An 11,646-nucleotide genomic window follows, 5' to 3' on the forward strand; every position below is an offset into this window, starting at 1 on the left:
TTATCCTGCAACTTTGTTCCTCTTCTACTTGGGCTCCCTTGAATACTTGAATTACCTACTGTTATGAGCTGGCCTCACCAGAAACTTGACTTCATACTTTACTCTTTCCCTCTCCCTAACTGCACCACGTCCAGCCTGTCATCAGATCCTTTCCATTCTTCTGCCTCCTACATATCTCTCAAATGTGTTTTCCCATCCATCTCCAACTTCCAACCCCGAGGAGCCCGGGTATTTTATCAGTCCATTGCTCCCTTATACCACACGGTGTCACTGTTGAGCTCTTCTCTGTCTTCACTGGCCCCGTGCTGCTGGTCAGAAGGCGGCACCATTGCAATAGCCTAGCTACTGTCATAGGTCAATGGGATAGTTTGAAAAAGCATAAGTGCACATCTTTGTGTTCTGTTCAACCTTGGGTACCCCTCAGAAGTCCCCTTGTCTTGGTTTTCTCAGTCTCAGCTGTTGGTGCCATGTCCTATTCGTTACCTCCTCCAAAGCTCCCACAGGTCCATTCCCTGTATGTCTCAATTATCTGTGCCTGGAACTCACTGTCCTACTTTCCAGTTGCAGAGATGCTCATGGAGGATGAGTTAATTTACTTTTCACCCTTCAAAGCATAAAATGTAACACAGTGGAGCCAGACTGCCAGAGTTTGAATCCTTGCTCTAGCATTGTGTGATGTTGATATTTAAACTCTCTGAGTCTCACTTTGCTTATCTTTAAAACAGGGGCAATAATAGTATCTGCCTCAAAGGCTTTTGTGAGGATTAAATGGGTTAATACAGGTAAAGTAGCTGACACTGTGTCTGGCATGTAGTAAGTACTCTATACTATATTTTGTGGCATACTCCATGCCCTATTTCTATATTGTATTTTGCTGCTCTGTGCATATTTTAACATCTCTGAACTTAAGAGGTGTATTATAATTGATGGCATCATTTTTTCTTTTTTCATGGTGTGTGTAAAATAATGGTGTTTCTTACAATCAGTGGTATCTCAGATCTGACGAGGTTTCGTGTTGGTATTATTCCTGTCCTCGGCGACAGTGGAGGTGTTCATATTGCCAAAGCCAGCTTCCAAGATTATCTTCTCGCCCCAAGTCCACCTGACAGCCTCTTTCCTTTAATCCTTAAAAACAAAAGGCAGATTACACACTCTTCTTGGTACCTCTTCTACTAGAGCAGAGGCAGTAAGACTCCTCAGATAGAAAATGTTTATCTGTGGTGGGCAGTCTGCTCTTCATGGACACGGCATCCCTGTGCCTTTGCACATGGTTTCATCCACTTGGCGTGCCCCTGGAAGCCTTAACCACTCAGTACAGTCAGCTCCAATGTCCCCTTCCCTGAGGAGGCCTTCCCCAGCATCCTCAGGCCTCCTGCCCCGTCACTGAGCCAGGTTGAGGGCTCTTTGAAGAGCATCTACCACACTGGTATGTGATTATCCCCTTCTATGTCTGTCTCTGCTGCCATATTGTGAGCTTCTGAGGGTGGGAACACTTTCTGTCTCACTCATCACTCTTGTCTACCGGTGCCCAGCACAGGCCCAAGTGCACTGCAGCTGACTGGACACCAAGCAGGGGTCCAGTAAGTGTTCAGCGACTGGGGGAACGAATTCACGTTCTGGCTGCCCCTTCAACCTGCTCCCACTCCGGCCCCGCCACGCTCCCCTGGTACTTCACCCCCTCATGCCTAACTCTCTCCTGTCTTCAGAATCCAAGCTGGTGGGCATCAGGAAGGACATTCTTGAACGGATACAGAACGAATGCCGGAGCCGCGGTCAGCAGCTAATAACAGAGCTCACAGATTTCACGAAGGCCTTCCGAACCTTCAACACCGACATCCACGCCCTCACGTGGTGCTCCCAGAAGGTGGGCTCTCCCCATCCTCCTTTCCCAGCTCATCCAGGGCCGTCCCGCTCGCATGCCCAGCACACTCCCTTCAAGTCTCAGCTGAGCTCTCGGTGGGGCGTGACGCTCTTAAACTGTGCTCACATGTGTGGTCTGCCCTTGCCAGCTCTCATCCTGTTCAAACGTGGCCCTCAACATCCTCATGAGAGGGGGAGGTCCTGGTGTTTTGAGAGGGAGAAAATCTGGCTTTCAGAGACCGAGTTCTGCTCTCTGTACAGTCGAGTAGGGATCCAAACCCTGCCATCAGGGCAACAATCTGATGGGGGAGGAACTGTGCTGTCTTCAGGGAGACCTAGGTCAGATGGGGGATCTGATCCCAGATTGCCCTGATCCCAGTTGGTTAAAAGGCGGCTGCTGGGGCCTGGAGCCTCTAGCAGGTGGGAGTGTCCCTCAGGATGTAAAGGGCTGTGGGAGTGCTGGTCTCATACTGTTGTCCCTGCAGCTGAACGAGGCCAACGAGCGGTACACAGAGCTGGAGGAGCGAATGGAATATACGCGGTCACTCTGTGAGCTCGTCCGCAACCACTTTGGCGTCTTCAGTGCTGAGAATGAGGCACTGGACATCTCGGTGAGAAGGCATCTCTCCCGTCTCTCCCAGTGCCCCTCCCCCATAACCACCTCTGCTTGACTACCCTCTGCCTGCCCCGCAGCTTCTGGACACGTGGGAGTCATTCCAGTTTGAGAAAAGCCAGGCCTCGGGGTTCCTGCTCAGTAAGCGACACGCCATTGTGCCTAAGCTGCAGCAGCTGATGGCGGCGGCGCTGGCGGAGCTGGAGGGCCTGATTGCGAAGGCCCTGTCCGGTCCCTTCATGGACCCTGAGCAAGAGCAGAGGAGCACTGAACGCCAGCTCATCTCCCTGGAGCGTCAGTTCCAGAACACAGCCAGCGGCCTCAGTGAACTGCACCATGCCTACACCACCTTCACTGGTACCAAGGGTCCCGCCCCCTCCATCGCCACCCTGGGATGCCCCCTCCCACTGAGATCAGGGTTGGGACTTAGGGACCTGCATCTTGGGTGACCCGAATCACATACCTTCATTTTAGTCTATTTTATATGTGAAAATTGCAGGACAAAATCTAAATACATTGGGTATGTCAAGTGTTGTGCTTAGGGTGGGGATAGGGGGGCACACGGTCTGGTAGAGAAGGCAAATAGGTGAGCGTTCCATCAGAATGTGAAGGGGTCAGAGGGCTAAAAGCCTGTGCAGGAGAAATGTAAAGGTGTCCTCATCGTAGTTGTGTAGCCCTGTTCAACTCTGTCCTACACCAGGCACCAGGTCCCAGATAAAAACGGGTCATGATGCTCCACGGCCACTGCTTCCAGCCAGTGTGGTGGAGAGAGGTGGCTGCTAAAGGCTTCACCGGCCCCTAGGAGGAGACCGGGACAGAACTTAGCCCTTAGCCCTTAGCCCTTCTGTGCAGTGGTGCAGCTAGGCTGGCTCCCCTCTGCACGTAAAGAACTTTGCAGGCTCCAGTTTCTTTTCTCAGGTGCCGTCACTTCTGTCGGTCACTCGTATCCCTTGGAAGGGCACACTGCTTCTGACGGGCCTCTTGGCCAACCGCCAACCGTTACTATCCCTGCCTATGGGATCCTCAATCCCAGGGAGGGCCATTTGACCAGATGTGAGGTGGAAGACACTCTGGGACCATCCTCAAACAAGGGGCTTTTTCTTTGGTCAAGTATTGGGAGACCCTCATCCTATATTCTAACTGATGTAGACCAGACCTTGACCTTTCCTGCTAGTGGTTGGGGTGTTTGTGGAAAAGCAGAGTAGGGGACTCAGGCCTTGTGGGGTTAGGCCCAGGAAACCCCACAGCATTGCTTTTACTTCCTTCTTCCATCCCTGTCTCCTCACCAAACTTCCGGTTTTTAAAAATAATCTAGGATCTTAGATCCAGACCATTAATACTACTCTATATTTTCCACTACATATCTTTTATTTTACTTACTACCTTTGACATTTGTTTTGTTCTGTAACTGTGTTAACAACTACTTTGATATCTAAGGTTTAATGGTTTTGTTTACCCACTGCCAATTTTTAAAGTACCACATCTTTTCATTATTTTCACTCCTTCCTTGGATGGCTGCAATAATTCTTTGAGTATTTCTTTTTTCTAAGAAGGGAGTTGGAGGTGTTAAAATCTCTAAACTTCTTATGGCTAAGAATGACTGTATAATGTCCTTATATCACAGCTTGGCTAGATATTGAATTCTGAAGTCACAACACTTTTTTGTCCAGACGTAGATACTACATCACTGTCTTCTAACATTTATCATTTTGGACAAATCTGATATCAATCTGATTTTCTTCCTTTGTAGGTAATCTTTTTTTTGATTATTTGATAATGGCTCTTACAGTTGCTCTGCTCCCGTTTCAGAATTTTTATCTGTATGTTGGATTTTCTGGATCTCTCCTCCATTTCTTTCATCTGCTTCATCATTACTTCTTTTATTCTTTTTTTTTTTTTGAGTTCTGGGGAAATGTGAATTTGTCTTATAAGCTTCCATTTTCTGTGGTGTCTACTCTGTAATTTCTTTCTTTTTAAAAAAATATTTATTTATTTATTTATTTATTTTTGGCTGCGTTGGGTCTTCGTTGCTGCACGTGGGCTTTCTCTAGTTGTGGCGAGTGGGGGCTACTCTTTATTGCGGTGCGCGGGCTTCTCATTACGGTGGCTTCTCTTGTTGCGGAACACGGGTTCTAGGCGCACGGGGTCCAGTAGTTGTGGCACGTGGGCTCAGTAGTTGTGGCTCATGGGCTCTAGAGTGCAGCCTCAGTAGTTGTGGCGCATGGGCTTAGTTGCTCCGTGGCATGTGAGATCTTCCCGGACCAGGGCTCGAACCCGTGTCCCCTGCATTGGCAGGCGGATTCTTAACCGCTGCGCCACCAGGGCAGTCCCTGCAATTTCCACTGCATTTTAAAACACACATACACATGTTGTATTTGTATGATTAAGTGCACATGTATATGTATATAAGTGTATGTATATGAGTATATATACATGAACATATTTCCTAGCTCTGTCTACTGAAGAGTCCAAGAAGGAAATACACTCCAATAGCAAGGAACCACATTGTGCCCAGATCGTAGTTTCTAATACCATTCCCCACTAAAAGAAATCAGGGCTCCTCAGAGAATGAATGATTCCAGGGCCATGGCAGGGTAGGTACAAGATGAGAGTGGAATATCTTTTTAAGCCAGAAAGTAAGGAAGTGTTAAGTTCTTTTTAAAAGTGATGGGACATGGGCTTCCCTGGTGGCGCAGTGGTTGAGAGTCTGCCTGCCGATGCAGGGGACACAGGTTCGTGCCCTGGTCTGGGAAGATCCCACATGCCGCGGAGCGGCTAGACCCGTGAGCCATGGCCGCTGAGCCTACGTGTCCGGAGCCTGTGCTCCGCAACGGGAGAGGCCACAACAGTGAGAGGCCCGCGTACCGCAAAAAAAAAAAAAAAAAAATCCTGATAAAAGTGATGGGACATGGCACAAGGACACAGAAGGGATGCTAACTGGACAAATCTGGGACAATTTGACCACCAGGGTAAGTACAAAGTAAACTACTGAAAAAAACAGGAATGTATTATCCATACTAGTACTAAGTAGATGATAAATCAGTGAGAGAGAAATGAGGACTTGTGCTTATAGTAGAATGCCAGAGCCAGCTGGGCAGTGTGAAGGGAGGGCTGGAGAGGGAACACCACATTTTGCCAACCATCATGGTAAATACTGGATTGGGTGAGGGGATCATCAATGAATGCCAAATTTGGGGGCAAATTTGACGAGGAACAGAATATTTGTACTGTCTTAAGAGAGTCTCCCTCAGAGACTACTTATTAGTTGCAAAGGTAATAATTCAGTGGAGAAATTAGGCAACATTTTGAAGGTGATCAAAATTAATATCTCCAATGAGGGACAGATGAGACACAAATGGACATCACGTACCTCCAGATGTGATACCCAGAGGACACAACATTACCGATTCAACAGTCCAGCTGGGAGTGATTTTACAAACTCAGCCATGAAAAGAAGCATACAAACACAGCACAAGAAACTTTCTGTTAACAAAAAAGGGAGAAAGGGGACTGTCTACTTCAAAAATGTCTATGTTACAAAAGACTGTGGGGAATGTTCCAGATTAAAAGAAGTTGAGGAGACATGACAAGTAAATATGGTACTTGACCCTAGACTGGCTGCTGTACTTGAGGGGAAAAAAATGCTATAGGGGACATTACTAGGCCAACTGACAAAACTGAAATATAGACAGTAGATCAGATAAAAGTATTATATCCATGTAATATATGAAGTTGATAATTGTACCAACGTTGTAGAAGAGAATATCCCTTTTCTTAGGAAATACACACTTGAGTATTCAGGGGTAAAAGGACATGATATATGTAACTTAGTTTAAATAGTTCAGAGAAGAATTATGCGCTTGTGTGTGTATACACACCTGCCCAGACACCCACAGGGCACGTAAACACAAATGGTAAAGAGAATGGGTAAAATGTTAACAAAAGGTGATCTTGATAAAAGGTATACAGGAATTCTTTTTACTATTTTTTTTTGCAACTGTAAAAAGTTGGATAGCATTTCCAAATAAAAAGTTTTAAAATGCAATGGAATTTACGAAATAGATAATCCTCAAGTTTGTCTTTATCTTCTCGTGTGTCTGGAGATACTATGTCTGCTCCTTCTTACAAAGAGAGTTCTTTACTTGTTCAATATTTAATGTTAAGACAACTGCTATCAAACATTGTATGGGGGGAGTTCCCTGGGGGTCTTGTGGTTAGGCTTCGGAACTCTCTCACTGCTCTGGCCCGGGTTCAGTCCCTGGTCTGGGAACTGAGATCCTCAAGCCTCGTGGCACAGCCAAAAAAAAAAAAGATTATATGGGTTTCTAGCTGGATCTTTTGAGTTCAGACAAAGGAAGATTTTATTAAAGAGTTTAATTTACTTTGTATGTGTGGTTTTTGGGTTTTGTTTTGTTTTGTTTTTTGGTTAGATCGGAGCTCTGATAGCCTCGTGATTCTCAGACCTCCATGGTGGATGACGCATCTTGTAAGATGCATGGTTCTCAGCATTTGGGTGTAGCTTTTTCACTTTTTCTCTCACTCAAGAAGGTACAGTGGAATTCAAGTGAATGAGGATGACAGTTTTATTGCAATATTCTTGAATCTGGTCTGATGTCTTTTAAGTAAATTGCAAACCTCAGTACTATAATTATTATTAATAACAAATTATTTTTGACGCATATCTCAAAAATGAATATAAATTTTGGTTAAGAACTAACGCAGAAGCTTGTGAGATGAAGGGAGGGAATAATGGTCAGAGACAGACACGATAGGGAGCGTCACCATTTGCCCCTACGGTCCTCCCTGTGGGCCAGATCCTTTCTCATATGCATCTCACTGAACTCATTCATTTGTCCAACACATATTTGTTGAGTGCCTACTGTGCACCATGCGTGAAGTATATCAGTGAACAAATGACAAAACCCTTGCCCTCATGAACCGAACGTTCTAGCTGGGAGAGCAAGACAACAAATAATAAACATAAAATATAACCAAATGATGGAATATGTTAGAAAGTGATAAACGGTATAGAAAAAAAGTAGAGCAGGTTAGGAGGGGCTGGGAATGCCAGGGAGGGTGGCTAGCAGTTCTTAATGAGGTGGGCTGCGTAGGCCTCATTCGGAAGGTGATACCTGAGCAAGGACTTGAATGTGGTGAGGGAGTGAGCCATGTAGTTTTCTAGGGGAAGTGTGTTCCAGGAAGAATGAACTGCCCGTCAAAGGCCCTCAGCAGGAGGGAGCATGCCTGGTGTATCTGAGCAACAGTAAAGAGTGTGGTGTGGCCAGAGTGGCATAAGTGAGACAGAGACTAATAGAAGAGGAATCCTTCCCTTTCATCACTATCACATTTTCCTAGATATTCTTTCCTTGGACTAACTCTCCCTTGGATTATTGTACCGAACAATTTTGGACAACCACACCCGCCCCGTCCCTGGCACTTTAAGGACCCTCCCTTCTGTCATTATGGGCTCTTGACTGACCATCCCCCATCATGCCCCCACCCCCAGCCCTGCACATAGCCTAGGCCTCATCAAGCCCTATCCCACAGGGGACGAGAGTCCTGTGCCCTTGCCAGCCTGTGGGACCCGTCCTATTGTGCAGCAGCAGCGCATCTGGCACCTGTACCGAGTCGTCTCTGAAAGTATCAGCGAATGGAAGTGCATGGCTTTTGCCAAGGTGCTGACACCCTCCCTGGACCCCCTGCCTGGGAGTGGAGAGTCTGCATGGGTCGGGGTGGGGAAGGGTCTTCAGCTGCCAATGTGCCTTTCTCCCTACAGTTCAATCTGGCTATGGCCCAGGAGAAGACAGATGGCTGGCTGACAGAGGCGGCCCAGATGAGTGCAACCCCGGGGCTGCTCAGCCCAGTTCTGCAGCGCTGCACGCACGTGCTGGAGGAGTTCTGCAGCCTCCTGCCATTGCTCACCAGGCTGGGCAGCCTCCAGCTGCAGAACGTCAACTTCCAAGCCCTCCTGCGAGGTGGGTTTGGGTAGAGTCAGAAGGGAGGGGAAGGGAAGGACGTAGGGTTTGAACAATGGGACAACTAAGTTCCCTATTGCTCTTTTTGGAAACACCTTTCCTCCCCAGGTTGCCCTGGCCTTCCCTCACGGACCACAGCCTCCTTTCCCCCACAGGGACAAACATTCTTAACCTCTCACACTACCATGTGGGTCCTCTCTGCTGACTTGGGCTGGGCTGGGCTGGAGTCTTACCTCTGGACTGAATTGTGCTCTGGACCTTAGGTTCTGGGCCCTTGCCTCTGTGTCATGCTGTCTGGGAGCTGGGCTGGGCTGGGCTGGACTCTGCCAACGCCCGAGAGTTGCTCTGACTTGTTGTCCCTCCCCCTCCAGGCTTAGGGTTAGGCGATCTCCACAACATAGAGCTCCTAACAGTGGGCCAGCTGCTCTCTTGTCCCCTGCTGGAGTTTACAGATCGAATCAACCAGGTGGGCTCACCCCCGCTCTGCGCCCACAGAGGAAAGGTGGTCCAAGCCCAGGGCCTGTTTGCTAAGCTCTAATAGAGCCAGTTAAGGCTTAGCAGCCCCTTGAGACAAGGGGGACAGTGGGTGTTGGCTTGTAGTGGGGTGGGGTTGAGATTGCTAGCCTGCCTGGAGGGTATGGGGATCTGATGGCTAGTTCCAGACGCTCTGTGACGGAAAGTATGTCCCTTCCCTCCCAGGGGAAGGAAATGGGTGGCAGCCCTGAAGCTGTGGGCACACAGGATGGCAGATGTCCCCTGGCCCAAAAGAGCATGAGCTGACTGAGGCATTGTCTGCTCAGCTGGAGCCTTGCAAAAAAGTGGGTTTCAGGGCAGCAGCCCTAGGTCACAGTGTGATGCTGGTGGCCTGTCTTTGAAGCCTGATGGTCCCACTCTCCATCTCTGAGACCTCCACTCTCCTGGGCCCTGGCCCTTGAGTCCCAGCTCCAAGGCTATCCCCTGAGCCATTAGCCAGTCCTGGTTCCTGAGACCCAACTGTTCCAGATCTGGCGGTGTGAAAACATACGGACTCGTGCCCAGGAGGCCCTACTGCAGCTGCAGCGGGCCTGGGAGGCACGACAGCTGCGACTGCTCAACTTCATCCTGCACGTGCCGTATGAGCCCCCAGCTTCAGAGCGCTCCAAGAGACAAGTGCCCCGCAGCCCCCAGTGGCAGGTGATGGGCAAGGATAGTGGCACCTTCATCCTTTCAGGTGAGACCCAGCCCTCGTGGCCCAGTGAAAGCCCCTGCTGCTGGGGAACGTATTCATCCCCCAAGCCCTGCCAGATCTGGCTTCTCTAGCCGGGGCCCCCTCCCCCCTGGACAGCCTGAGCCATCAGTCTGTTCTGAGACAATATCTTCCATGTAGCCCTCGTACAGTCTTAATCTTCTTGGGAGCCCCCCATCCACTCCCTCCCACCCAATGCCTGGCCTCTTCAGCAAAGGTCCTCCCCTTTCTGGGTGTGCTAGGAAATTCCTCGTGGTCACGTCTCTCCAGCTTTCAATGCTCTGTCCTCTAGACTGCACCCACTCATTAATTCCTTTGTCATTCCCTCATCAAACTCACCTGCCTCTTCTGAACCAAATGCAGGGGACTCTGAGATTTACAGACCGAAGTCCCGTCCCTTGCGGACTCCCAGTCCAGTGAGAGAGGGACAAGAGAACAGAGACAGGTGCATGAGAGAGCACCTAACTGAGGGCAGTAGCATCTCAGAAAGAGGACCAACATCAAAGGACCGGGAGAGTTAGAGAAATCTTCCCTTCCCTTAGGCAAAGGCCTCATTCTGACTTCTGAAGGAGTAGGAGTTTGCCAAGTTTGCAAGGGGAGAAGGGCATGCCACTCAGAGGGAGCAGCATATGTACGGGCACTCAAGATGGTACAATTAGGGAAGTAAAGGAGAAATTCTCTTATCCAGCCTAATTGAAACCCAACTGGCAAATTCAAAAAGTTAGTTAAACAGGGAAATCATAAAATATGCATACATGGCTTAAGATTTTTATTTTAGCTTAAATCATATAATGTACATTTATTAACTAACCTTTTAATCTAAAGACGAGGTTTTCTTTGATTTGCAGTCAAGTGATAGAAGCTCCTCACTGCCTTTCTTGCGTTAATACATCATCTGCTATTTCCACTTTCAGTTTCTGTAAAGTTGAGAAGTGACGTGAGGACATTTGTAAAGCTATCTGAATCCAGAACTTTTCTAGATTTTTATTATAATTTCACAATCTTAAAAAATCGCCTTGCCTATATCTAATTTAATATCATGTTTTTATTGGCTTACTGAAGCCCTTCCATGGTTTCCATAGAACCAGCAACTATTTTGCCACCCATATTTCAGTGGTTAACATGATATAAGATTAAATTCTGTAATTAAAATTATAACTCACACAAACGGAACTCACGTAAACAAGTTTGCAAACATACTCTGACTCTTGGTGAGCATACTAGGTTCAACTAGTAGAAGCAAAAAAGTTTGTGTCGTCTAGAGAGTAGTTTGAGATCTGTGAGTTTCAGTGTATTTTGGGTATCAGTCACCCCTGCCCTTGCCCCATCTGACTGCCAGCTCAGCTCAGCTCGAGCCCACTCTTTCTTAGATTACAGCAACCTGCAGGATTCTATCCAGGAAAGTCTTCAGGTGTTGTTCAAGTTCCTGGCCACCCAGAAGTCAGGAGACTTAAACAAAATGGCTTTGGAGTGGGTGACTATCATGCATGGCCTGAGTGAGTGCAGGCCTCTAGCTGGGCTGATGGGTGGGTCCTGAGGTGAGATGGCCCAGAGGGATGGGGAGAGAGGTCGGGGGTGGGTGAGGACAGAGTGAGGACCTCCTCCAGGGCCACTTCTTGGGCTGAAGTGACCAGGTCTTTATTCACGCTGCAGGTTTTCTCTCCTTCGAGCAAGGTCCCTGGGTCCTGCTGAGCAGAGTTTTTTGGGAGTGGGGCATCCCAAGAGGGCAGGAGCAGGCTGGACCCCCTTGCAGAAGCTGGAACCCTAGTCTCCCTCCAGTGTTCCCCTGGCTGCTTCTCACAGGTGCCCTGCTGCAGGTGTGGGTGACTTTTCAGCAGAAGTGGATCTTTTTGAATAAAGTTCTGCATGAGATGAAGATCCAGTTTCCTAGTTCTGACCTGGTAGGGAAGGGGGTGTGTGGCAGGATGGACAAGTGCTACTGGACAGTGGGGCTCAGGGCGGGAGGGGGATGC

The 11,646-nt window shown here is 48.3% G+C and overlaps 1 protein-coding gene across 1 annotated transcript in view; it reads left to right on the top strand.

Moving 5' to 3' along the window:
* The window catches only part of DNHD1 (dynein heavy chain domain 1), a 68,609-nt gene that overhangs the window by 34,305 nt on the left and 22,658 nt on the right, over positions 1–11,646 (top strand). Inside the window, 9 exon segments of the mRNA XM_073809435.1 lie at positions 1,707–1,864; positions 2,346–2,482; positions 2,484–2,830; positions 8,021–8,148; positions 8,250–8,448; positions 8,820–8,914; positions 9,451–9,658; positions 11,044–11,169; positions 11,327–11,574. Of these exon segments, the coding sequence (XP_073665536.1) occupies positions 1,707–1,864; positions 2,346–2,482; positions 2,484–2,830; positions 8,021–8,148; positions 8,250–8,448; positions 8,820–8,914; positions 9,451–9,658; positions 11,044–11,169; positions 11,327–11,574 (1,646 nt within the window).

Source organism: Tursiops truncatus, chromosome 8 (genome assembly GCF_011762595.2).
Source record: "Tursiops truncatus isolate mTurTru1 chromosome 8, mTurTru1.mat.Y, whole genome shotgun sequence".
Classification (NCBI taxonomy): domain Eukaryota; kingdom Metazoa; phylum Chordata; class Mammalia; order Artiodactyla; family Delphinidae; genus Tursiops; species Tursiops truncatus.